The sequence below is a fragment of the Syngnathoides biaculeatus genome, chromosome 3, assembly GCF_019802595.1.
Source record: "Syngnathoides biaculeatus isolate LvHL_M chromosome 3, ASM1980259v1, whole genome shotgun sequence".
Classification (NCBI taxonomy): Eukaryota; Metazoa; Chordata; class Actinopteri; order Syngnathiformes; family Syngnathidae; genus Syngnathoides; species Syngnathoides biaculeatus.
In genome coordinates this window covers 7,105,168-7,127,870 of record NC_084642.1, presented here as the reverse complement: position 1 = coordinate 7,127,870, position 22,703 = coordinate 7,105,168, and the positions used below count along the sequence as shown (strand labels likewise).

The window sequence follows — 22,703 nt, the reverse complement described above, 5'->3', positions numbered from 1 at the left end:
GAGAACAAAGTATTTTTTCAACATACCTTCTTTCACATTCTCAAGAGGCATCTGAGTTTTGGCCACGTAATCCTCAATTGTTGGATAATTCTTGTAACCCAGGAGTACCACGAATGTAATGTTTTCAGACGGATCCATTTTCAGAACCAGTGTAACGTCAGGTGAAGGAACATCAATCATTAACGTGCTAAAATTGGCCAGGTCCAGAACGGTACTGTTCTCCTGTCCAATATCCAGCCTGGGGAGGATAATCTTAAAACCCCAGTGACACAAAAACAGATTGGTACGGACACTAATACACGTTTGCAGTATTTAAAATGTTGCTTATCCACACTACCTCAATCTCCTCGGGCAAATTCTTAACAGGGATGACAGTGCCGTTTGTTCTTGTGAGCGACACAGATCCCACAGCTCCCGAAATGTTGCCACCTTTCCACGAATATGGGTTCTTTTCAAAACTCATCATCTGTGAAATATTGCGTTATTATTCTCTCGTGTGCAGCTAAATAAGGCAGACCAAACACTTGGAATCACTGTCAAGATGCAGTGCAGGACTACACCAATGTAAACTACAAACACAAAAATAAACACCGTTAAATTATTGCCGCCTATTTGAGCATTATTCTGTTTTTAAAAGCAGATTTAAAAAAAAAAAAAGATTATATCTCTATTACATAAATGGTATGCACTTACTCTGACATCCACAGGCTCATCTGGTAAGAAAATATCAGAAGGCAGAGTTGGAAAAGAAAATCTCGAAGCGCTGGTCCTTTCGATGTTTATATCCTGTATTTGCATGTTTTCTGGAGATAGTCTGTAAAAAACTCACGTTTATTTAAAGCTTTGCATGAGGGAATTATTAGGACCCGTAAATGAGCCATATCAAAATGTTTATTATTATCTTTGTAAATTTTCTCTGGGCATTATTAACTTTCTAATGATGCTTTTTTTTTTAAACTGTATTTCATTATTTGATCCAAATGTTGTGGCCTGTGTGTATATGTCCAAAACTATCCCATCTTACCTGTTGACATACACGCTGATCTGATCAGAGTCAATAATGATGGGATCGCCGTTCAACTTTTTATGATTCAACAAGGCATTCTGTACATTGTTTATTCCGGTCAGAAGGGAGTTGGAAACTTTTTCCTGAAGAGAAAATTTTACTCAAGTGACGACTTTAAAAAAATAACAACAGATAAGCTGAGCAACGGTCGTGTGACTCGTACATTTGACGAAGCGTTCAATATATTACTGGCGGCTTCAACTATCGGTGAAGCTCCGTCCACAACTTCTCCGTTGTCACTACTACCATCCTGATGAACACTTATAGTGTTGAGGGACGAGCTTAGGTCAACCAACAATGAACTTGCTTCTTCCTAAAATGTAAACACCAAGGCAAATTGGAATATACAGTGAAGAAAATAAGTATAGTAAAAATGCAGAAATCACAATGTAAGGTTTTTTTTAACGATTTGTTTGTGTGATACAGCTGCAAATAAGTATTTGAACACCCGTCTATCAGCTAGAATTCTGACCCTCAAAGACCTGTTAGTCCGCCTTTAAAAGTCCACCTCCACTCCATGTATTAACCTGAATCAGTTGCACCTGTGTGACGTCATTAGCTGCATAAAGACACCTGTCCACCCCATACAATCAGTAAGACTCAAACTTGTAACATGGCCAAGACCAAAGAGGTGCCCAAAGACACCAGAGACAAAATTGTACAACTCCACACAGCTGGAAAGGGCGACGGAGAAATTGCCAAGGAGCTTGATGAAAAAGGGTCCACTGTTGGATGAATCATTAGAAAAATGGAAGAAGCTAAACAATCGGAGTGGAGCCCCATGCAAGATATCACTTCGTGGGGTCTCAATGATCCTAGAAAGGTGAGGAATCAGTCCAGGACGACACAACAGGACTTGAATAATGATCTGAAAAGAGCTGGGACCACCGTTTCCAATGTGACTGTTGGTAATACACCAAGATGTCATGGTTTGAAATCATGCATGGCACTGAAGTTTTCCCCTGCTTAAACCAGCACATGTCAAGGCCCGTCTTAAGTTTGCCAATGACCATTTGGATGATACAGAGGAGTCAAGGGAGAAGGTTTTGTGGTCAGATGAGGCCAAAATGGAACTTTTTGATCATAATTCCACTAACCGTGTTTGGAGAAAGACGAATGACGAGTTCTAACCCAAGAACACCATCCCTACTGTGAAGCATGAGGGTGGTGGCATCATGCTTTGAGGGTGTTTTTCTGCACATGGGACAGGACCCCTGCACTGTATTAAGGAGAGGATGACCGAGGCCATGTATTGTGAGATTTTGGGGAACAACCTCTTTCCCTCAGTCAGAGCATTGAAGATTGGTCGTGGCTGGGTCTTTCAACATGACAATGACCCGAAGCACACAGCCAGGAAAACCAAGGAGTGGCTCCGTAAGAAGCATATCAAGGTTCTGGCGTGGCCTAGCCAGTCTCCAGACCTAAACCCAATAGAAAATCTTTGGAGCGAGCTGAAACTCTGTGTTTCTCTTCGACAGCCCAGAAACCTGTCTGATCTCGAGAAGATCTGTGCGGAGGAGTGGGCCAAAATCCCTCCTGCAGTGTGTGCAAACCTGATGAACAACTACAGGAAACGTTTGACCTCTGTAATTGCAAACAAAGGCTACTGTACCAAATATTAACATTAGTTTTCTCAGGAGTTCAAATACTTATTTGCAGCTCTATCACACAAATAAATTGTTAAAAATATCATACATTGTGATTTCTGGATTTTTCCTTTTAGATTACCTCTCTCACAGTAGACATGCACCTACGATGAAAATTTCAGACCCCTCCATGATTTCTAAGTGGGAGGACTTGCAATATCGCATGGTGCTGAAATACTTATTTTCTTCACTGTATCTGGCTTTAATATCATACAATAAGCATTCTCGAACAACCTGCATGTACCTGGGCAGCGGGACTGAGCTCATCTGAGCGCTGTGTGAGTCCAGCCACAGCTCTGGCTGTCACTTGTACCTCCTGACTGGTGTTTGACGGAGAGTCCAGCAGCACTGTAGTCATTTTTGTCAGCATTTGCTCTCTAAGCTGAAAGACAAGCATGGGTGGATTTATATCACAGCACTCAACTACTGCAGGAAATAAAGCTCTCCTGGATACCTTCTTCCTTGCATCCTTCTGATCCTCGTCAGTCTCGGTGTTGAGAATGTCGGCTACGGAGGTGACGATTTGGCCGAGGGCCTCTCCAGAGAGAAGACCGTCCTCCTCTAACTGCGAGACGGTATCGTCTAAAACTGACTGCAGGGTCTCCACGGAAGCGCTGGAGTTGTTGTTACGAACCTTTAAAAAAATATAATCATCATAAAAAAATGAATTGACATCAAATGTGCAATTTTTTTTTCACGAGGAGATTGCAATAACTCAAGATAAATGTCCATTAGTTCTTTCGATTTCTTTAACCCACCTGAGTGTGGACCGTTGTACTAACTTCTGTATATTCATTTTTCACAGTCACCACGATAGACAAATTGTAATTGTTCTTCTCGTCTCCAACGGGCAATAGAATAGATTTCACCAATTCTTTATTAGTGCAACGTAGATGTTTGCCTTCAAGACAAGTTTGGTCATTCATTTAAATCTGCAATTGCACACAGCACGCACCTCTAAGTTGCATTTACTCACCTGTGCCTGTCTTGAAGCAATACTGACAGCCCGAAGAGCAGAAAGAACTAGCTTGGCAGCTGATATCAAATGAGTCAAGCACAGTGCCCGACAGCGGAAAGATCCTGCACGTTGGGGGAACGACGTCTGGTGGGGCTTCAGTTGGCTCCGGATCCGGTATGGGGAGTGTGTACTTGGCATAGCCGAGCTCCGATTTACCTGGTTTGACAAAGTCACACCGTTTATATACCGCGTACAAGGACGTCACGCAAAGATATTCTGTAGGTTTTAATGGTTTCATCAATCTCCTTTGTTATTAATATGCATCCGTTTTCTGAGCCGCTTATCCTCACAAGGGTCGCGAGAGTGTTGGAGCCCATCCCGGCTATCATGGGACAAGAGGCAGGGTGCACCCTGAACTGGTTGCCAGCCAATAGATACTTTTCATTGACGTCATGCCGACCATGTGTTTTTTGTTTACAACGCCATTTTGGACGACAAGATCGTGTCTACATATCATAGCTACAAAGTGATAAGTGTACACTGTAATGTTTTGGCTACGGTTATCGTTTGATCTTTTATCTTGAAAGTCCTTTGACAAACGAACCCTGTCCTCAGAAGCGATTGAGGCACTTGTGCTGGAGTGAGGAATAAAGAAAGAAGCCACATGTGAAACTCGAGAGTTTGTGGTGTGATTGTGCTGATATCAGCGGGGCGCGACGAGACAGGACGATAAGGAAGTGAGCTAAAGTGGTTGGCGGGGGAAAAAGCGGAATAAATATCACCCACATTAAAAAGTACAGTTGGACTCACGTCTACATTATTCAATAACACGACAGCATAATCATAACATGGTGTCAGAGTGAGTGCTAACCAGCTAAAGGCTATGGCTAGTGACAGCCACAAGGTTCACGTTATCCACCGCAAACCTGGAAAGCAAAGTTTCAAAGCGGGTTCTAGTAGGCATATCGATAGCCCAAAGACCACCGTAAAGATATGTAACAAATGTGGAGGATACCACAGTAAATTAGCTAAATGCCCAGCAAAAGGTAAACAATGCCTGAAGTGTCAGACCCCTTTTTCTGTTTGGTCTTACAACCATAAGCCACACAATGAAATACCATAATGAAAGGGCCGTAATATGCTTATAAGCATGCCAATATTCACGAAAAGATCACTAAAAAAACGTGAGTTGTATTGTAGTTTTGCCATTCAGTATGGCGTCGTAAACAAAAGTCATCTGACTCACGACGTCATGTGAAAAAGTGACAAGTCACACTCACAATCACACCTAGGGGCAATTTAGAGTCTTCAATTAATCCAAGTTTTTGGCATGTGGGAGGTAAACCAGAGTGCCCAGAGAAAACCCACGCAGGCACGGGGAGAACATGCAAACTCCGCACAAGCGGGTCCGGGATTGAACCCAGGACCTCACAAATCTGAGGCCAACACTTTATCAGCTGCTCCACCATGCCGCCTTATAATTATTTAATTAATTAATTAATTAATTTTAAAACTACAAACCAGTCTTTTTAAAGTCAAATGATTGTCCTTGTGTAGTACAGATTGTGCCTTAATTAAAGGATAAAAAGTGACTCTTATTGTGAGTCTACTTTTGACAGTGTATTCAAACGATGTGTTCAGATGCACACCTTGAACAATCACGGTGATGTTCCGCAAATTGTCCCTTGACTGTTTCAGCTGTCGGGCGTTTACAAGAAACTCCGAGTTGCCCTGTTGCTTCTTCATCAGCGGCCTTCTTCCTTCTTGTGAGTAACAGTTTTCAAGATCATCCTGCGAAGAGTAGAAAAATCACTTTTGACAGTGTTCATTCGACAGAGTGATGGTCAACATCGCCAAAGGTGTCTGATTCAGACTTGCCCTCAGTGGTTTTGAATCCTCCGTGTACCAGTCGACATCTGGGCAGGTGGCCACGCAGTTCAGTCTCAGCTTTATAGGGTTGCTCACATTAATGGAAGTGCATTTATCGCAACTGTATGTGTGAATGTAAGTAATCAAACAGCAAAATATTAATTCAAACGGCTTCATTTGCGACTGATGTAAATGACCACAGTAGCACATATACAAATACATAGTTCAGCCGAAAATAACTGTACTGTAGTAAGTCTATATAACGTGATTTTACCTGATGGTGACATTTTTCAATTCCTCCAGAACAACAGCAACGCATTTAGAAGCGGACGCTAGCCGTACCCATTTTCTAAACCAGGCCGTTTTCCTCACACTCACAGTGTAGACGGCCATCTCGAATGGATTCGGAAGACAATCTTTGTCAATCACGTGTGTTTCGTCATTTGTTTGATTGCTGCATTTGCAGTCCCCTCCTTTGGAAGAAGAGAAATGTAAATCACTGCATAGACAATGTCAGGAAATATCAAGTTCGGGCAACAACTTTCATGTGTTACATTGACATTGAAGCCCATTACTAGAAAATTAAAAATGAACTGTAAAATATGTAAAAGTTCATTTAAAAAAAATAATCATAGTTTGTGCTAATTTGTAATTTTCAAATGATAAATGTGTATTCAAAATGATCCAATTAACAATTTTTTATTCACAATATTGCAATAAAAAACTATTTAATGTGAAACATAATTATCGATCCATCCATTTTCTTAGCTGCTTATCCTCACGAGGGTCGCGGGGAGTGCTGGAGCATATCCCAGCTGTCAACGGGCAGAAGGCAGGGTATACCCGGAACTGGTCGCCAGCCAATCGCAGGGCACACCGAGACAAACAGCCGCACTCACAATCACGCCTAGGGGCAATTTGGAGTGTGCAATTAATGTTGCATGTTTTTGGGATGTGGGAGGAAACCGGAGTGCCCGGAGAAAAGCCACGCAGGCACGGGGAGAACATGCAAACTCCACACAGGCGGGCCCGGGATTGAACCAGGGACCTCAGAACTGTGAGGCCAATGCTTTACAGCTGAGCCACCGTGCCGCCTGATACAAGGATAAAAAAACAAAATAAAAAATATTTCACTTAAAAATTCATTTTAGGGAAAAGACAGCTATGTTATTGCAACAAATATTACAGTATTTACTTGTTTTTAGAATGTAAAAAAATGCTGTACACCGAGTTGATGGGATGTATGTTACAAAACTCATCAAAAAAAGGAAGTAATTGGACTTACTACATTTCCATTGATATTTGAGTCGTTCGCTGGGTAATGACACATTTCCATGAATGCTGAGGGTGACATTGCGAGTGTAGTCAATCACAAATTCGGGAGTGGAAATGACTTTCAAGTCGTAAGATTCACCGGGAGTCTGAAAATGAAAATAAAGCAACAATACCCACAGGTTATGTGAATAAACAGCAAATGACCAAAACACGATGACATCAAGCACCTCCACTATAAGAACTCTGAAAAATGCCGAGCGAATGGCCATTTTTAATCCATATTGTCACTGTCAGATTCGCATTAACATAATATATTTATTTTATGGTTGTAGTTTGCAGGAGTGGTCTTTCTAATTTAATTATATTCAAAACACACATGATATAAAATGTCTACATGTCCTTGTTCAATTCCAGTTTTTTTGTATTTAAAAAAAAAAAAAGAGAGAGAGAGAGAGAGAGAGAGAGAGAGAGACAGAGAGAGAGAGAGAGAGAGAGAGAGAGAGGAGAGAGAGAGAGAGAGAGAGAGAGAGAGAGAGACTGACATAAACCTTTCTTTGGACCAAATCAAAATCTTCCGACATGTGGGAAAATGTGATTTGGTGTGGTGAAATCAAGTTTCAAGTTTTTGGCCATATTTCAAAGAGTGCCAGTATGTTTGGGGCAAATACAACAATGCTCGTCGCCAAAACAACACCATAGCTAGAGTACAGTGAAGCATGGTGGCGGCGGCATTACGCTTTGGGCTGTTTTTCTTCATCTGGAACAGGGCCCTGAAACAGTGTGAAGGGAATTATGAACAGTTCACAGTACAGTGAAGAAAATAAGTATTGGAACACCCTGCTATATTGCAAGTTCTCCCACTTAGAAATCATGGAGTGGTCTGAAATTTTCATCGTAGGCGCATGTCCACTGTGAGAGAGAAAATATAAAAAGAAAAATACAGAAATCACAATGTAAGATTTTTTTTAACGATTTATTTGTGTGATACAGCTACAAATAAGTATTTGGACACCTGAGAAAACCAATGTTAATATTTGGTACAGTAGCCTTTGTTTGCAATTACACAAGTCAAACATTTCCTGTAGTTGTTCACCAGGTTTGCACCCACTGCAAGAGGGATTTTGGCCCACTCCTCCACACAGATCTTCTCTCGATCAGACAGGTTTCTGGGCTGTCGCTGAGAAACACGGAGTTTCAGCTCCCTCCATAGATTTTCTATTGGGTTTAGGCCACGCCAGAACCTTGATATACTTCTTACGGAGCCAGTCCTTGGTTTTCCTGGCTGTGTGCTTCTAGTCATTGTCATGTTGAAAGACCCAGTCACAACCCATCTTCAATGCTCTGACTGAGGGAAAGAGGTTGCTCCCCAAAATCTCACAATACATGGCCACAGTCATCCTCTTCTTAGTACAGTCCAGTCGTCCTGTCCCATGTGCAGAAATAATCCCCAAAGCATGATGCTACCACCCCCATGCTTCATAGTAGGGATGGTGTTCATGGGATGGAACTCATCATTCGTCTTCCTCCAAACACGGTTAGAGGAATTATGACCAAAAAGTTCAATTTTGGTCTTATCTGACTCCAAAACTTTCTCCTATGACTCCTCTCTATTTTCCAAATGGTCATTGGCAAACTTAATATGGGCCTTGAACCAATAAATCATAAAAAAAATGTGTACATTGTGATTTCTGGATTTTTCTTTTTAGATTATCTCCCTCATAGTGGAGATGCATCTACGATGAAAATTTCAGACCCCTCCATGATTTCAAAGTGGGAGAACTTGCAATATAGCAGGGTGTCCAAATACTTAGTATTTTCTTCACTGTATATGTGACTGATTCACTCTGACCATAGCCACATCTTGGTTAGAAGAGGGTGTGTACACTTTTGCAACCATATTATTTCAGTGATTTATTGTATTTATCCTCACCATTTTTTTTCCAGTTGAGTTGGACAGGTGATTGGTCACATAATTGGTGTGTGTGTGTGTGTGGGGGGGGGGGGGGGTTGAAATAACTCCTTTTATTTTTTTAATATAACAAACAACTGACATTTGAACTACAACCTAAAATCTGCTTTGACAATGTCACGCAAAACTTAGAATTATCATCTTTTAAAGGCAACATCTGATACAACTATTGCACTTGAGAAATGAAATAGAAGCATTCACAAGTCATGCGTTAGTGCAGGGGTGTCAAACTCGTTTTTGTCACGGGCCACATTGTAGTTACTTTTTCCCTCAGAGGGCCGTTATGACTGAAACCATGAAAATCTTTCGTCTCATCATATTTACATGTGAAATTTATGAACTAGTTTTGGAATTAGAAATCCCGGTTAATGTGTTTTTAAAATATGATTGGGTACACAATAATGCTTGCAATATCACAATATCATAGGCTATGATATGAAAATTTGATATTTTGTACAGATTTTAACAAAAAACATGGAAATAATCTGAAATAATTTGCCTTCACGGGCCACATAAAACCATGCGGTGGGCCGGATATGCTTGAGTTTGACACCTGTGCATTAGTGTGTGTGACAATAGGTGTTAACAAAGTACTACTCATGCTGTTTATTACACATTACATACCATGTTTTCAGTATCGGAGTAGTTACTGCATGCCAGGAATACGTTTTCCAGGCTCACGTTGACGTCAGATGTTGAGAAAGCATTCACGGCTTGCACATTCAATTCAAACAAATCTGCAATAAAAAAAAAGAAAAGTTATTTGGGGAATTTTATGAATGCACAATGCTGTACTGAGCAATGTTGTGTGCTTTAATTCACGCAAGTTGGAGTACCTTCAAGTGGGCTTCCAAAGGTGTACGTTTGGAAGCTTCCGTTGACCATGTCTCTGGTCTCGAGGCGAGTAACGTTGTTGACACTCAGGGTAAAGAGGAGCCGCACGGGGGCGCCGCGCTCCAGCCAAACGCCGACGGTGAGGTCGCCGGAGTCGGGACACCGGCCATCCTCTGCCATCACAGAGGCTCGCAGGCCCTCAAGAGGCTCCAGAAGGCACAGCTCGAACCGGGCGGACACCGCTGGGGTCGTGACCTCGTTGGAGGCGTTTAAAGTCACGTTGCGACAACCGCGCCCAAGCTGCTCCACGGCACTTGAGTTCAATGTAACGTTGTGCGGCGTGATCCCTTGATCAGCTGATGTGTTTGCGAGTAAAAGGTCCTCGTATTGAAGGGTGTAGGTAACATTTGTGCCTGTTTTGAACAGAAAATATTGGTTTACTTAATGTTATTAAACGTGAGAACATGGTATGATAGACTCACCTGTTTCCACTGTGACCTGAACTTCAACAGGCCCGCCATTGTAAAGCAGGGTGCAGTTAGCGCCGCCCTCTGACGCGTTGGTGCTATGGCACTTGATGTCTCCAAACTGGCCCACCGGCTCCAGAATGCTGACGGCTTTTTGAGCCGTCACGTGCCAATCGCTGGTGGAACACTCCACCGTGACCACGAAAAGTCCAGGCCTTTCGAATTTGTGCGTGACCGAGCTCTCCGTCCTGCCAGATACGGTCAAATGAGTTCATCGAGGCCGTTTGAGATCTTACGGAGTTGTGCACCGACACGTCATAACCTTATGACCGTTTAGACAAGATAAAAAGAGATGGGTGCCTCCACATATGCTATAATGCTCCATTTTGATTGACTGTCAATCAAACTTTTTTAAAAATTATTATTTTTGTTGTAGGCGGCACGGTGGATCAGCTGGTAAAGCGTTGGCCTCACAGTTCTGAGGACCCGGGTTCCATCCCGGCCCTGCCTGTGTGGAGTTTGCATGTTCTCCCCGTGCCTGCGTGGGTTTTCTCCGGGCACTCCAGTTTCCTCCCACATCCCAAAAACATGCAACATTAATTGGACGTTCTAAATTGCCCCGAGGTGTGATTGTGAGTGCGATTGTTTTGTCACAACGTGCCCTGCGAGCGGCTGCCAACCAGTTCAGGGTGTACCCCGCCTCCTGCCCGCTGAGAGCTGGGATAGGCTCCAGCACTCCCCACGACCCTCGTAAGGATAAGCGGGAAAGAAAATGGATGGATGGATGATCAGTCCCCACAAATTAACATCCTACAGTGTTGAATATGGCTTGCTCTCTTTGACAGTGTAACGTTAAGGGTTCAACATACATGACATCTTTTTTGGATTCTTGAAAACTGGTACAGTAAAGCCTCCGTTTTCGAATGTCCTCGTTTTCGAACAAATCAGTTTTCCAACGAAAATTTCGGGATTTTTTTCCCCCTTCTGTTTTCGAACGAAAATCAGTACAAAAACGCCCCCCCCAAAAAAAACGGAAACAACATATTGGGCGCGGCCAGACCAGCTGACCCACCCTTGACGCGTTTTGTTATTGTCAATTCGAACAACCCCCCCCCCCCAAAAAAAAAAAAAAAAAAAAACCCAGAAATGACATAACACGTGCAGCGAAGCCAGCGCACTTTTGTGATGTTCTGTTTAACACAGCGTCTGTACACAGACGTGTCCCGGTAGTGACTGTTGTTTTTCTTCTTATCGAGGACTACCGTATTAACCCCCAATCATGACTCCAAAGAAGGCAAGTTGCTTGTTTAAAGTTATTCTGCACTTTTGTTAATAAAAAAAAGTTTACGAGGCTGAGGGCCGAGGCGCTACAGATGCGGCGACGCACCCCCAGTCTCGCGTACTCTCCCACTAAAGCATACATTTTAAGCGAAAAATAAATACATTTCTTAAATTATTTTATGATATAAAGTATTTAAACTATACATGTATTTCTACTATGCACTTTATTATCAGGAAAAGCTAAAAAAAAAATCTGCTTTAAAAAGCCTAATTCTTTAGGTTTGGAATGCATTATTTCTTTATCCATTCATTTTAATGGGAAACATTGATTCGGTTTTTGAAGAAATCACTTCTCGAACCGTTTTCTGGAACGGATTATGGTTGAGAACCGAGGCATCACTGTATATCTTTTATCTTTTAAAATGCGATATGTATGTAAACACGAACAAAGCCTGAACATTGGATATTGTCATCATAAAACAAAAGAATAGGCACACAAGAGAAGAGTGCAAAGGTGAAACGCAACAATTACTGAGAATTGAAAAATAAGTATTTCTTTTTAGAGTGATGCAAATTAAAATGTCAAAATCAAACAATATAGAAAAACAATGTTTAAGGAGTGATCATAATTATTTGGGACACAGAGAGAGAAATGATTATTATTGCTTGTTAAAAAAAGGAGCTCCTCTGTCACTTGATCGGTCCATATGCAACCGACGTCAAAAGTTTACAAGGCTGGGTGCTGAGTTGCTACAGATACAGCAATGCACTCCCAGTCTCGCGCACTCTACTACTAAAGCATACATTTTAAGGAAAAAAAAAATAAATGTATTTCTGAAATTACTTTGTTATATAAAGTATTTAAATGACACATGTATTTCTACTATGCAGTTTATTGTCAGGAAAAGCTAAAAAATGCTTTAAAAAGCCCATTTTTTAAGAGTTTGGAACTGATTATTTCTTTTTCCATTCATTGTTATAGAAAATAGTGATTTGGTTTTCGAACAAATCACTTCTCGAATCGTTTTCTGGAACGGATTGTGGTCGAGAACCGAGGCCCTGTTATCGACTGTCATTTTATTGTGGAATTGATCATAAAGTTAGTATGTAACGTACTATAATACAAATTAGAGCTCACTCTTCTGGGGTGATGGCATCAACCGTGTGGCCATCTCCAGCATTCAGAGCACAGGTAAGGTTTCCCTCATAAGGTTGCAGGAGCCACTTGATATTGATCGTAACATTCTCCAACACCGCCGCCGTCTTGTTCATCAGCAAGTGGAGTCCTGAAAAGAAATCAAATCACAAAATTTAAATACACGTACAAATGGATTTCTAGCATTTCATCACTAATGTAACTTTTATTGGAGCAGAGAAGTTCGAGGAGTATATCTGACCGTCTTTACAGCGGTATTCCACAGACAAGTAACTTCCTAACAGGGGACAAGGTTCACCGTAGGTCTTGGCGTCTGCCGGAGCTTGGCAGGCCTGGAGTCCATGGCAACTGCCTGGAACGACACAAAAGCCCGAAAGAGCACGCGGTGATGTTTCAAAAGTCAAGGAGCAGACCTTTTGTCCATTACAGCGGAACCTCCAAAGTCAAACACGTTACAATTATCACAACATTTCTTTTGGCCATTATCAACCATCTATGGTGGCGTCACAGAAAACACGTTAATCGATATGTTTACACTAAGCGCCATCTCAAAACTTTACTTGGCTCTCTAAGTATCACCATAATCATCAAAATGAGGTTAATCACAAACAATCCCGAAAAAATACACTTAATATCATTGTAAGCCACTGTAACAATAACTATGCAACATCTGGGCATCAACACTGTGTAAAGAAATGGATGAAAACAGTTCTAACCGTCCATCCATCCATCCATCTTCTTAGCCGTTTATCCTCACAAGGGTCGCGGGGAATGCTGGAGCCTATCCCAGCCGTCAACGGGCAGGAGGCAGGGTACACCCTGAACTGGTTGCCAGCCAATCGCAGGGCACTTCGAGACAAACAGCTGCACTCACAATCACACTTAGGGGCAATTTAGAGTGTCCAATTGATGTTGCATGTTTTTGGAATGTAGGAGGAAACCGGAGTGCCCGGAGGAAACCCACGCAGGCACGGGGAGAACATCCAAACTCCACACAGGTAGGGCCAGAATCGAACCCAGGTCGTCAGAACTGTGAGGCCAACACTTTACCAGCTGATCCACTGTGCCGCCCAGTTCTAATCGATTAAATACAATTGCACTGTCCTTAAAAATGAACTCTACTCAATTGAGTGATTCTTACAAACCACTAGAGGGAGGCAAAGTACCACACTTTTGAGAATCACTGACTTAGATGAGTATCATCATATTGATGGACCATCCAGGACATGTTAATTCTACATTTTTTTTTTTTTTATTTAGACAATTTTATTTCAAGACACCTTTCCCAAAAGTCATTTATTTGCCCCAAGTATGAGGCTTCGAACTATCGTTTTGAACACTAATTGTTCTTTGTGAGCAGGCTTACGTATTCACACAATAGTCAATCGCGTTCCATCTTGGACAAGTATCCAAATGTATAGATACATGAATGTATAGATACATTAGTTTCAGTTCTCTTTACTTGCATTTGAGGACACGACTAGAACAGTAGCCCAGCATCGTCGCATCATAAAGACTAACGTGTAGCTTTGTTGGGCAAGGGGGAAGGCCCATGGCTTTAGCTTATGAACATGTCTTTGTCTGGCTGTAAATCAAAATAATCAAAAGCAAGTTTACCACACAGAGTATATTGTACAGCTTCACGCGTAATACTAATAGAAAATATGCTACCGTGTTCCTACTGTGTAGCTGCCGCGGCTATTTTTTTTTTGTTATACCAGTATGTTTTTGTTTTTTTTTAACCAGCCCTGTTCGTGCTACCGTGTTGTTGCTATGTTAAGCTAAGATCAGGTATTAAAACTTTGAAAACTTTTTCTGCGTACCGTCTTTCTTTGTAAATATCTCGTGTTTCAATGTGGGCACTTGCGGCTTTTGCACAGGTGCGGCTTAAGTGTGTACCAAATGTTGCAAATGTACTGGGTGAGGTTTATAATCCGATGCACTCTGTCGGCCGGAAATTACGGTACTACACTGTAGTATCCGTGACTTTTCTGAGGACCCGGGTTTGATCCCGGCCCTGCCTGTGTGGAGTTTGCATGCTCTCCCCGTGCCTGCCTGACACTTCTCTGGGCACTCCGGTTTCCTCCCATATCCCAAAAACACGCAACATTAATTGGACACTCTAAATTGCCCCAAGGTGTGATTGTGAGTGCGGCTGTTTGTCTCCATGTGCCCTGCGATTGTCTGGCGACCAGTTCAGGGTGTACCCCGCCTCCTGCCTGTTGACAGCTGGGTTAGGCTCTAGCATTCCCGCAAGCCTTGTGAGGATAAGCAGCTAAGAAGATAGACGGATGGATGGATATTCTCCAGATGTGTGCACACAAATACCTTTCACAGAGGCGGCGACATCTGTCCAGGTGCACTCATCCTGAGGAAGCGCGGGCGTGCTGGTGAGTTTGGTCGAGCAGTAGTGAACAGTTTTTCGACCGTAGAAACCGTCGTCTATTTCTATGACTTGACCTGAGCCGCACTGCAACGTGGCGTTCTGGCCATCACAGGCAATAGAGCTCCTAGAATCTGAAAGCAAACCGAAAAAATAAAGAATAAAAATACTAATTGAATTGGATAAAAGATAATGAAAAAAAACGCCACTATGAGTTTACATACCAAACTGGCAGATGAAGTTAAGTTCCTGGGTACAGTTTTCTGACGCTTCCCACAGGAAGCCTGACTTTTTTAGAATATATCCGCAGGTCGCTTGCGCATCGGGCTTGTTCGCCCAATTATCGTATCTGACATCTGAGCCATCCAGCCAGGCCAAAGAAACTAGTGATGAGGAAAAAAAGAGGGGTGGGAGGTAGGGATCACATTTATTATTCTATTCGACATAATAACGCTTCAAATATGCTCCTCTGAATTCCAGGTAAGAACGCTTGGCGGCTTAAAACAACAACGCAAAAAAATGAAATCGAAGCAGTGCAGATTATCGATGACTCATATTTTGTCCAGGGAAATAAAGAGGAAGTTGTAAATCAGGGGACCTGACAGTAAGCCTCATAATAAAGCAAAGTAAATGAAATATGACCTCTGGCTCCTTCAAGGGCGCACAGTACGTTCTGGCGCTGTCAACAGATAAAATTAATTATCAACCTCTTCAAAGAAATAATGGCTATTGTAAATTCTAGGAATGATCGTCATTTTGAATCTGTTTATTCAAAAAATAGAACCAAGTGAGTCATCCTGCTGTGAGGAAATTACTTTCATTGTTAAATTTTGAAAGGGCACTTATTGAAATATTTCAAAATTCAACATTTTGAACCCCCCAAAACTACTGTCATGAATAAAAGACTTAAAAAAAAGGATAACAGTACACATAACTAAAAAAAAAATCTATAGCTCAAATCCTGTAAACTTTCCACATTGAAACGAATGGAAGCGTCGTTAATATATTGTACCTTGAGAAAAATAGCACTTTATAATGCACTTCATAAAAATGTACAGTACAATAACATAATTACATAGAATGTAAAAAACACACATTTTTTGCTCGATTTCAGTGGGCTTTGTGGAGCTACTTCCGGTGTGCACATTAGCCAATAACCCTAACCCAAAGTAAAACTGAAATAGAGACACACACGAAGAAGAGTTTCCCAATTGAGTCAATAAGCTGCAGTAGTGTTAGTTATTTACCGCAAATGATCAATAAAACATGCCTGTGAATATAACAATATTGTCTGTCTACATTTGTCACGCTAACATTTGCATTCCAATAATTGTTACTTAGAATGGTTCTGACACCGCCACACTGATGCTATTCGCGAGCCTGTCAGTGATGTTTTACATTTTTTTTTTGCCAGCATTAAGCTAAACAGGTATTCCTCAGGAAATTGTGCAGTTGTTTTAAATACACATCTATTTTTTTTTTTTATTTAAATTTGTTTTATGCTTGGCTTTGACTATAAACTTCCACAGGGATGTTTTTACCAGAAAACCTTCCTTGGCATCAAGTTATGTGTACAAACATTCCAGGGGGCAGAAACTCTCGCCCAAAAAAGGGCCACTCATTGGCAAGATTATTTCCAAAATTAATAAAAAAAATTTCTAATCTTTTTTATTTATGGATGGACATTGGATAAAAAAAGTCAACACACCCCTGTTCAAATGACAGTTTCTGGAAAAAGAAGGAGTTGGGCTACGGGGCGTATGTACAATCCTCCCAAGGACTCAAATAATTATGTACCTTTCAAAATCCAAAACACTTGACAAAAATTGATGAGAGGGTCATTTTTTCCTCATTTTGATTTTTTGTTTTGTTTTTAAAGGTTTGTATCAAAAAGGGGGAACTTTTCTTGGTTTAGGCCAAAAAGGACAGGTGTTTGAACATTACCCAGTGACTATGTGTGCCCATGCCTATTGCCGTCATTTCCAATGTTTTGAAGTTGGCAGGAATAAATATGAGTTGTTGTAATAGTGTTTAAGAGTTTTGGATTGTGTTATGATATTAGATATACCCTGAAAGACATCGTAGACATTTAAATGAATGTGAATCCCTTGGGCAGTTTTCAAATTCTGAAGCAGACCTTATTATTTTGTATTTCGAACTGCAGTGACTACAGAAAATTGCTGCTTTCACAATTTCACAATGATCTTTGAAGCTCAGTGTGGAATAAATGAAAGATTATAAATTTACGAGACGTGGCCTCTCACCCCCGGCGGCAGCAGTTTCCAGAGTGAGGTTCGGTGCAGCAGGCGCCAGCCCGAGCCACCAGTTTTTCTTTGGATCGAGGTGCCTCTGAAGGAAGTTCTGTGTCTCGTCATTCAGGATGAAGGCCAGGTGTCCTCCTCCTCTCTCACACCACTTCTGGGCGCCGAGGAAGGGCCGCTGCAGACCCACAAACTCGTAGCAGGAGCCATCGAAGCCCTCCTGGTATTCAGGGCAGGAAAGAGCATCGGGGTCTCCTGCAACGAAACGGGTCAAGCTGAGAAAGAGAAAAAATAAAGTCAGGACACCAAAAGTGATACGGTCCATCTCTGTCTCTGCACCTGCCACATTGATTGCGTTGAATGTGGTAACAACATGACTTTAAAGGCCAATGACGTCAGCGTCTCGAACAAAGGCTTGCTCTTTGGGATAATTCTGACATTCGGATAATTTACGTGACGGCTGTCCGGCTTTGTGCTGTGCATATAACTCCTGTGCACAAACAAAAGATGAGGGCTGTCCTGAAAGGAGACAAAAGCCGACAGTCAACAGCCGCTAATGGCTTCACAACCTGCAGGGAGAGATATGGTTGTCATTCAACCGCCTACAAAATGTTGATTTCGCCATTAAAAGCAGTCGCCATTCATCTATCTTGTGGCTGTTTTGTTGCAGAGACCAACAGTGTTTGAAAACATTTGAGTTGACATGCCTGATGATAAAACTGTCCAGATTTTCAAGGCAATTTTTCATATCTAAAGAAGCAAGGAGATAATAACCTTGCATTCTGATTTACCATGAAAAAAACAATCTGCTGATGGAAAACACAGTTGTTGTACATTTCTTTGTATACTATTTATAATATAAACTGCATGAACACATAATACCCTTATAACAAAAGATGAATTCACACAAAAGATGCTTAGCCTTTATGTCTCCTTCTTTAAAATAAAATAAACTTTGTGATAAATGTTTTCTATGATGTATTTTTATTTATGTAAGCTAGTTGATAAATGGCTTTTAGCATTAACAGGGCACATCAACGACAGGTACAGTAGTTTTGCTAATGCTATTAGGATTATTAGCTATTAATTATTCTATAAAATGATGCCCAAGTGAACAAGCAAATATTTTCTAAATAACCCATGGCGCAACAGAACTCAACTCGAAGTTTTTTATTCGGCAATTTTACGCGTTGTTTACACACAGTTGCCTCAGTCGCTCTGGAAAATGAAAGAAATGCCCGGATGTTTGACGTCATTAAAATGCGACGCTCTTGTGTAAGGACATGTTAGCCGTATTTCATAAATTAGTCTCCTGAATAAATAAACGTAACATGCAAAGGATGTTAGCTTGTAAGGGTTCGGGCGCTGTCCTTTCTGCAATCCGGATACTTTTCAGAAATCAGGTAACCAAAAAGTCAAAACTCAAAAGGTTAAACGCCGCATAAAAATATGACTTGATGCTCAGTGTTTGCTAAGGTTCACCCACTGCGTCCATAGGCTGGCGTCCTTGGGCAAGCCTGGAGGTGTCTGTCCAGCCAAACTGAGGGAGAGCTTCGCATCGCCAAAGTGCTCCGGGAAAAGTTTCCACAAGCGTCATCGCTAAAAGTTGTAGATATATCTGGTACGTAGAAATCCACGGTGAAGTCATGCGGTGGTTTTCAACTAAGCTTGACAGTTGACATGAATGATCATGTACACATTGAGGCCGAAAATGTATTTTATTTGCACCCTCTCCGACCTGGTGAATAGGTAAAGAAGAATTCCAAATCCTGAACATTAGTTCCTTTAGATGTGTACCTGCGAACTTGTATCTTGATGCTTACCAACGGCCAATAATTACTAAAAAATACCTATACTTTGTTACTGTCCTAAAGTTGGTTTTTCAGAAATCTGTCTTTAAATAGTTTTGTTTTTTTTTTTTTTTTGGGGGGGGGGTGGTTTTACAACAGATGGATGTAAACGTATTCTTTTCCTTTTGGCTTGTCCCAGAGTACCGAGAGAGGAACTGTGGTACTGCATGCGCAAGTCTGGTGTGGCGGAGATATATGTTAGAATAGTACAGGACATGTATGAAGGCAGCAGAACAGCGGTGAGATGTGCCATAGCTGTGTCAGAAGAATTTAAGGTGGAGGCGGGACTGCATCATGGATCCACGTTGAGCCTCTTCCTGTTTGCGGTAGTAATGGATAGGCTGACAGATGAGGTTAGATTGGAATCCCCTTGGACTATGATGTTTACAGATGATATTGTGATCTGCAGTGGGAGCAGGGAGCAGGTGGAGGAAGAATTAGAAAGACGGAGGCACGCACTGGAAAAGAGAGGAATGAAGATTAGCCGAAGTAAGACAGAATATATGTACGTGAATGGGAGTGGCGGAGGAGGAGGAGTTGAGCTCCAGGGAGAAGAGATAGCGAGGGTGGACGACTTCAAATACTTGGGGTCAACAATACAAAGCAATAGAGAGTGTGGTAAGGAAGGGAAGAAACGGGTCCAAGCGGGAATGGAACAGTTGGCACCATGTAAACTGAGAAGAAGAAATAACAGAACGTAAGACCTAACCAGAGATGCAGACTTGGGAGTGGAAATGCAGATAAAATGGTGACTTAAGCAGGAAAAGAAAAACATATTAATGTTAGTGTTAAATTATTGAATATTAAAGGGATGCACGGGTCTGTATTGGTACCGAAACCCTGTGTCTGTGCAGTACCCTCTTTGAAAATTCTCTGATGGTACGAGACCCAATACCACTTTACAGTCGGACATTTACTTACTTTATACACCCTCACTGAGTGGCACGTATTTGTGTATCATATCATGTCCAGGTGGCTGTGGGGCCATGTACGAAGTTCACATAGAATCCTCTGAGTTCAACGGGAAGAGGACTGTTCAGCAACACCAGCTTGTCAATCAGGTAACAATTGGCTCAGCATGTTGTTGATCTATATTTGCTCGACATTTTGTTAGCTACACCACCAAAATCAAAAAATGTATACCTAATGTTGTGGTCAGTGTTTGTATAATGAAGTGGACTTTATAGATATGTTTTGTTTTCCAATGATGGTAAATGCCCCTATCTGCCTGAAATCTTTTTTTTTTTTTTTTTTTTTGGTACTCCACAGGCATTGAAGGAGGAGATTCAAGGAATGCATGGACTAAGAATATTCACAGATATTCCAAAACAGTAATTCCACTGAAGTAAATAACTTCAGTGTTCATAAATCATGCTATGAATCAATATTGTAGTTGTTATTGTCTGGCTTAGTGGTTCTCAAATTAGATGTGTATTACTTAAAAGTCAACTACAATGGCGCGGTACTTATTAAATGTTTTTCTGGAATATGGATTTAAGAAAAGTGAGGACACTGTAACTCTTTAGCGTACCACACTTTGAGAACCACTGGGTCTAGTCAATCACTTAATACAAGTATAAATGTGAAATTCATACAAAATGGCTTACATATCCCATGACATCCAAATCCACAGTTTAATGCATAATGTAGGTCAAAACGAATCCGTGACTGTGTTCGACATTTATGTGGTTTGTTAACTGAATGTTTTCGCCTTTGAAGACCAAAGCCCTCGCAAAACAGCAGGAATCAGGAAACACGATTTTGAAATCGCTCATGATGAGACGTAGTTTTGCCAATAGATAGTCAAATACATGCTCGCTCGGTGGTTGCTACGCGCCCTTTCGTCTCGGGAAAAGCTGGCTGAGCGACAACATGGGTGCGTCTTTTGCAAAGCCGACTCACAGGAGTTGAGGGATGAATCTCAACTTTTTGGGGAGAAATTCCTTAGCATTTCGGAACCAGAATTGTCACATTCAGGCCCGTTTCGTGGACAATAATTTGTAAACAAACATGAGCGGATAACCACCCGGGCAGCCCCTACCTAGCTTTTCAAATATAGTATTCAAAAGCACTCATGTGTTGTGGTTTACAACAATACTTAACTATATTTATAATCTATGTTTTAACTGAAGATCCATTAGCAAAGCTTGTGCTAATTGTCGGCTAAATGTGAGCGTGCGACGAACGCCGCGCGACGGTTACGTTGACGCGATTGACCGTGAGCGCGTGAGCATCCTCTCAAAATATTCTCCACTTGATTTTTGCTCACGCCCCCCCGTCTGTGGGGTTGTGAGTCGCCGACTGTCATGTCAGCTCAATTTCACTTTTAATGGGTAAATTATGATAGCAAGATCCCATATCAAAAGATCCATCATGTTGAATATTAATGACAAAGCCGTTTCAACTTCCAAGTAGCAAAGACCAATTAGAATAGTTTAAAAAATGGCATTATAGTCATTTTCAACCCAAATCATCTTGCTAAACCAATAACAGGGCAAAGATTATTAAAAAAAAATGAATTGCAGGCATGGGGCCTTTAAGTAGGAAAATTTCCGTTAAATATATCAGAATAAATGCTTTATACGCACAAAATATCTGCTTTCACTTTTCTCTCATAGGTGGTAAATATATTAATGGAAGTAATATAATTTTTCCATGTTGCCTGATGCTGCAAGTCAAGTGTATGCATTCGAGTCCAAGTATCGTTTATTTATTTCATAAGTGTCAGCAGACAGCACATGGCTTTGTTGTACTTTTGCACCCAGTACTGGTCATGTAGGTAATATATTTTGTCCAATAAAGCCTTTTATATTTGACTGGCCATCGCTGTTTTGTGTTACAAGATTCAGAATATGTAAAGTAATTTTAATTACATAACTACAAACAAGGTTGCACATAGTATCAGTTTATTGTGAGTCTTTTGACAAGTAGAGAGAATGTCATGTAAAGTTGTACTGTTTATTCTATCCATCCATCCATCCATTTTCTTTGCCGCTTATCCAGGGATTGGCTCCAGCACTCCCCGGGACCCTCGTGAGGATAAGTGACAAAGATAATGGATGGTTGGATGGATGGATATTACCACAACTTTCTCTTGAAATGAACATCCGTCCATTTTCTTAACCGCTTATCCTCATCAGGGTCGCGGGGAATACTGGAGCCTATCCCAGCTGTCAACGGGCAGGAGGCAGGGTACACCCTGAACTGGTCGCCAGCCAATCTTAGGGCACATCAAGACAAACAATTGCACTCACAATCACACCTAGGGGCAATTTAGAGTGTCTGATTAATGTTGCATGTTTTTGGGATGTGGGGGGAAACCGGAGTGCTCGGAGAAAACCCACGCAGGCACGGGGAGAACATGCAAACTCCACACAGGCGGGGTCGGGATCAAACCCGGGACCCCAGACTGTGAGGCCGACACTTTCCAAATGCTCTCATATACATGTGATTTCTTTTCCCCACTCATCCACAATTGAAATGCTCAGACAAGCTGATGAAATGCTGTAATACTGAAAATTCTTTGCGCATACACGACCAAAACATATTTCAGTATGATGCGTAAAAGGATTTCAGTGCTAGTGCGTGTGTGAGTGTGTGTCGTTCTGAAATATGTCAATGACTGCCCCTTATACAATCAATGCTCTTTTGATGGATGCGGTCAGGATGTTTGATTTCCAAGCGTCCC

General features: G+C 41.5%; 2 protein-coding genes across 7 annotated transcripts in view; one reads left to right on the top strand and one right to left on the bottom strand.

The window, feature by feature from the left end:
• Positions 1–18,380, bottom strand: part of LOC133497795 (polycystin-1-like protein 2) — a 57,592-nt gene extending 39,212 nt beyond the window's left edge. For all 6 annotated transcript variants that reach the window (XR_009794107.1, XR_009794108.1, XR_009794109.1 and 3 more), the window contains exons 1-22: positions 18,326–18,380; positions 17,169–17,684; positions 15,129–15,287; positions 14,850–15,038; positions 12,763–12,873; positions 12,504–12,651; positions 10,100–10,332; positions 9,620–10,030; positions 9,408–9,520; positions 6,825–6,960; positions 5,814–6,012; positions 5,549–5,660; positions 5,320–5,461; positions 3,689–3,886; positions 3,471–3,613; positions 3,167–3,346; positions 2,957–3,094; positions 1,230–1,379; positions 1,025–1,149; positions 694–814; positions 338–466; positions 27–252 (exon numbers count right to left, since the gene is read on the bottom strand). Coding sequence is in view for 3 of the 6 variants with exons in the window: in XM_061813968.1 (XP_061669952.1) it covers positions 27–252; positions 338–466; positions 694–814; positions 1,025–1,149; positions 1,230–1,379; positions 2,957–3,094; positions 3,167–3,346; positions 3,471–3,613; positions 3,689–3,886; positions 5,320–5,461; positions 5,549–5,660; positions 5,814–6,012; positions 6,825–6,960; positions 9,408–9,520; positions 9,620–10,030; positions 10,100–10,332; positions 12,504–12,651; positions 12,763–12,873; positions 14,850–15,038; positions 15,129–15,287; positions 17,169–17,490 (3,685 nt within the window). In the remaining 3 variants the exon portion in view is untranslated. The remainder of the gene's footprint in view (positions 1–26; positions 253–337; positions 467–693; positions 815–1,024; positions 1,150–1,229; positions 1,380–2,956; positions 3,095–3,166; positions 3,347–3,470; positions 3,614–3,688; positions 3,887–5,319; positions 5,462–5,548; positions 5,661–5,813; positions 6,013–6,824; positions 6,961–9,407; positions 9,521–9,619; positions 10,031–10,099; positions 10,333–12,503; positions 12,652–12,762; positions 12,874–14,849; positions 15,039–15,128; positions 15,288–17,168; positions 17,685–18,325) is intronic.
• A 26-nt stretch (positions 18,381–18,406) lies between these two features.
• Positions 18,407–21,831, top strand: bola3 (bolA family member 3). Its single transcript, XM_061813973.1, has 4 exons — positions 18,407–18,568; positions 18,663–18,786; positions 19,988–20,076; positions 20,285–21,831. The coding sequence occupies exons 1-4, from the start codon at positions 18,497–18,499 to the stop codon at positions 20,348–20,350; spliced, it is 351 nt and encodes a 116-aa protein (XP_061669957.1). The 5' UTR covers positions 18,407–18,496; the 3' UTR covers positions 20,351–21,831.
• Positions 21,832–22,703: the final 872 nt, after the last annotated feature.

Coding starts and splice junctions, on each gene's coding strand:
- bola3 (XM_061813973.1), top strand. CDS start 18,497: ATGCAAAGGATGTTAGCTTGTAAGGGTTCGGGCGCTGTCCTTTCTGCA. Junction 18,569..18,662: donor GGATACTTTTCAGAAATCAG/GTAACCAAAAAG, acceptor CTGCGTCCATAG/GCTGGCGTCCTTGGGCAAGC. Junction 20,077..20,284: donor AACACCAGCTTGTCAATCAG/GTAACAATTGGC, acceptor GGTACTCCACAG/GCATTGAAGGAGGAGATTCA.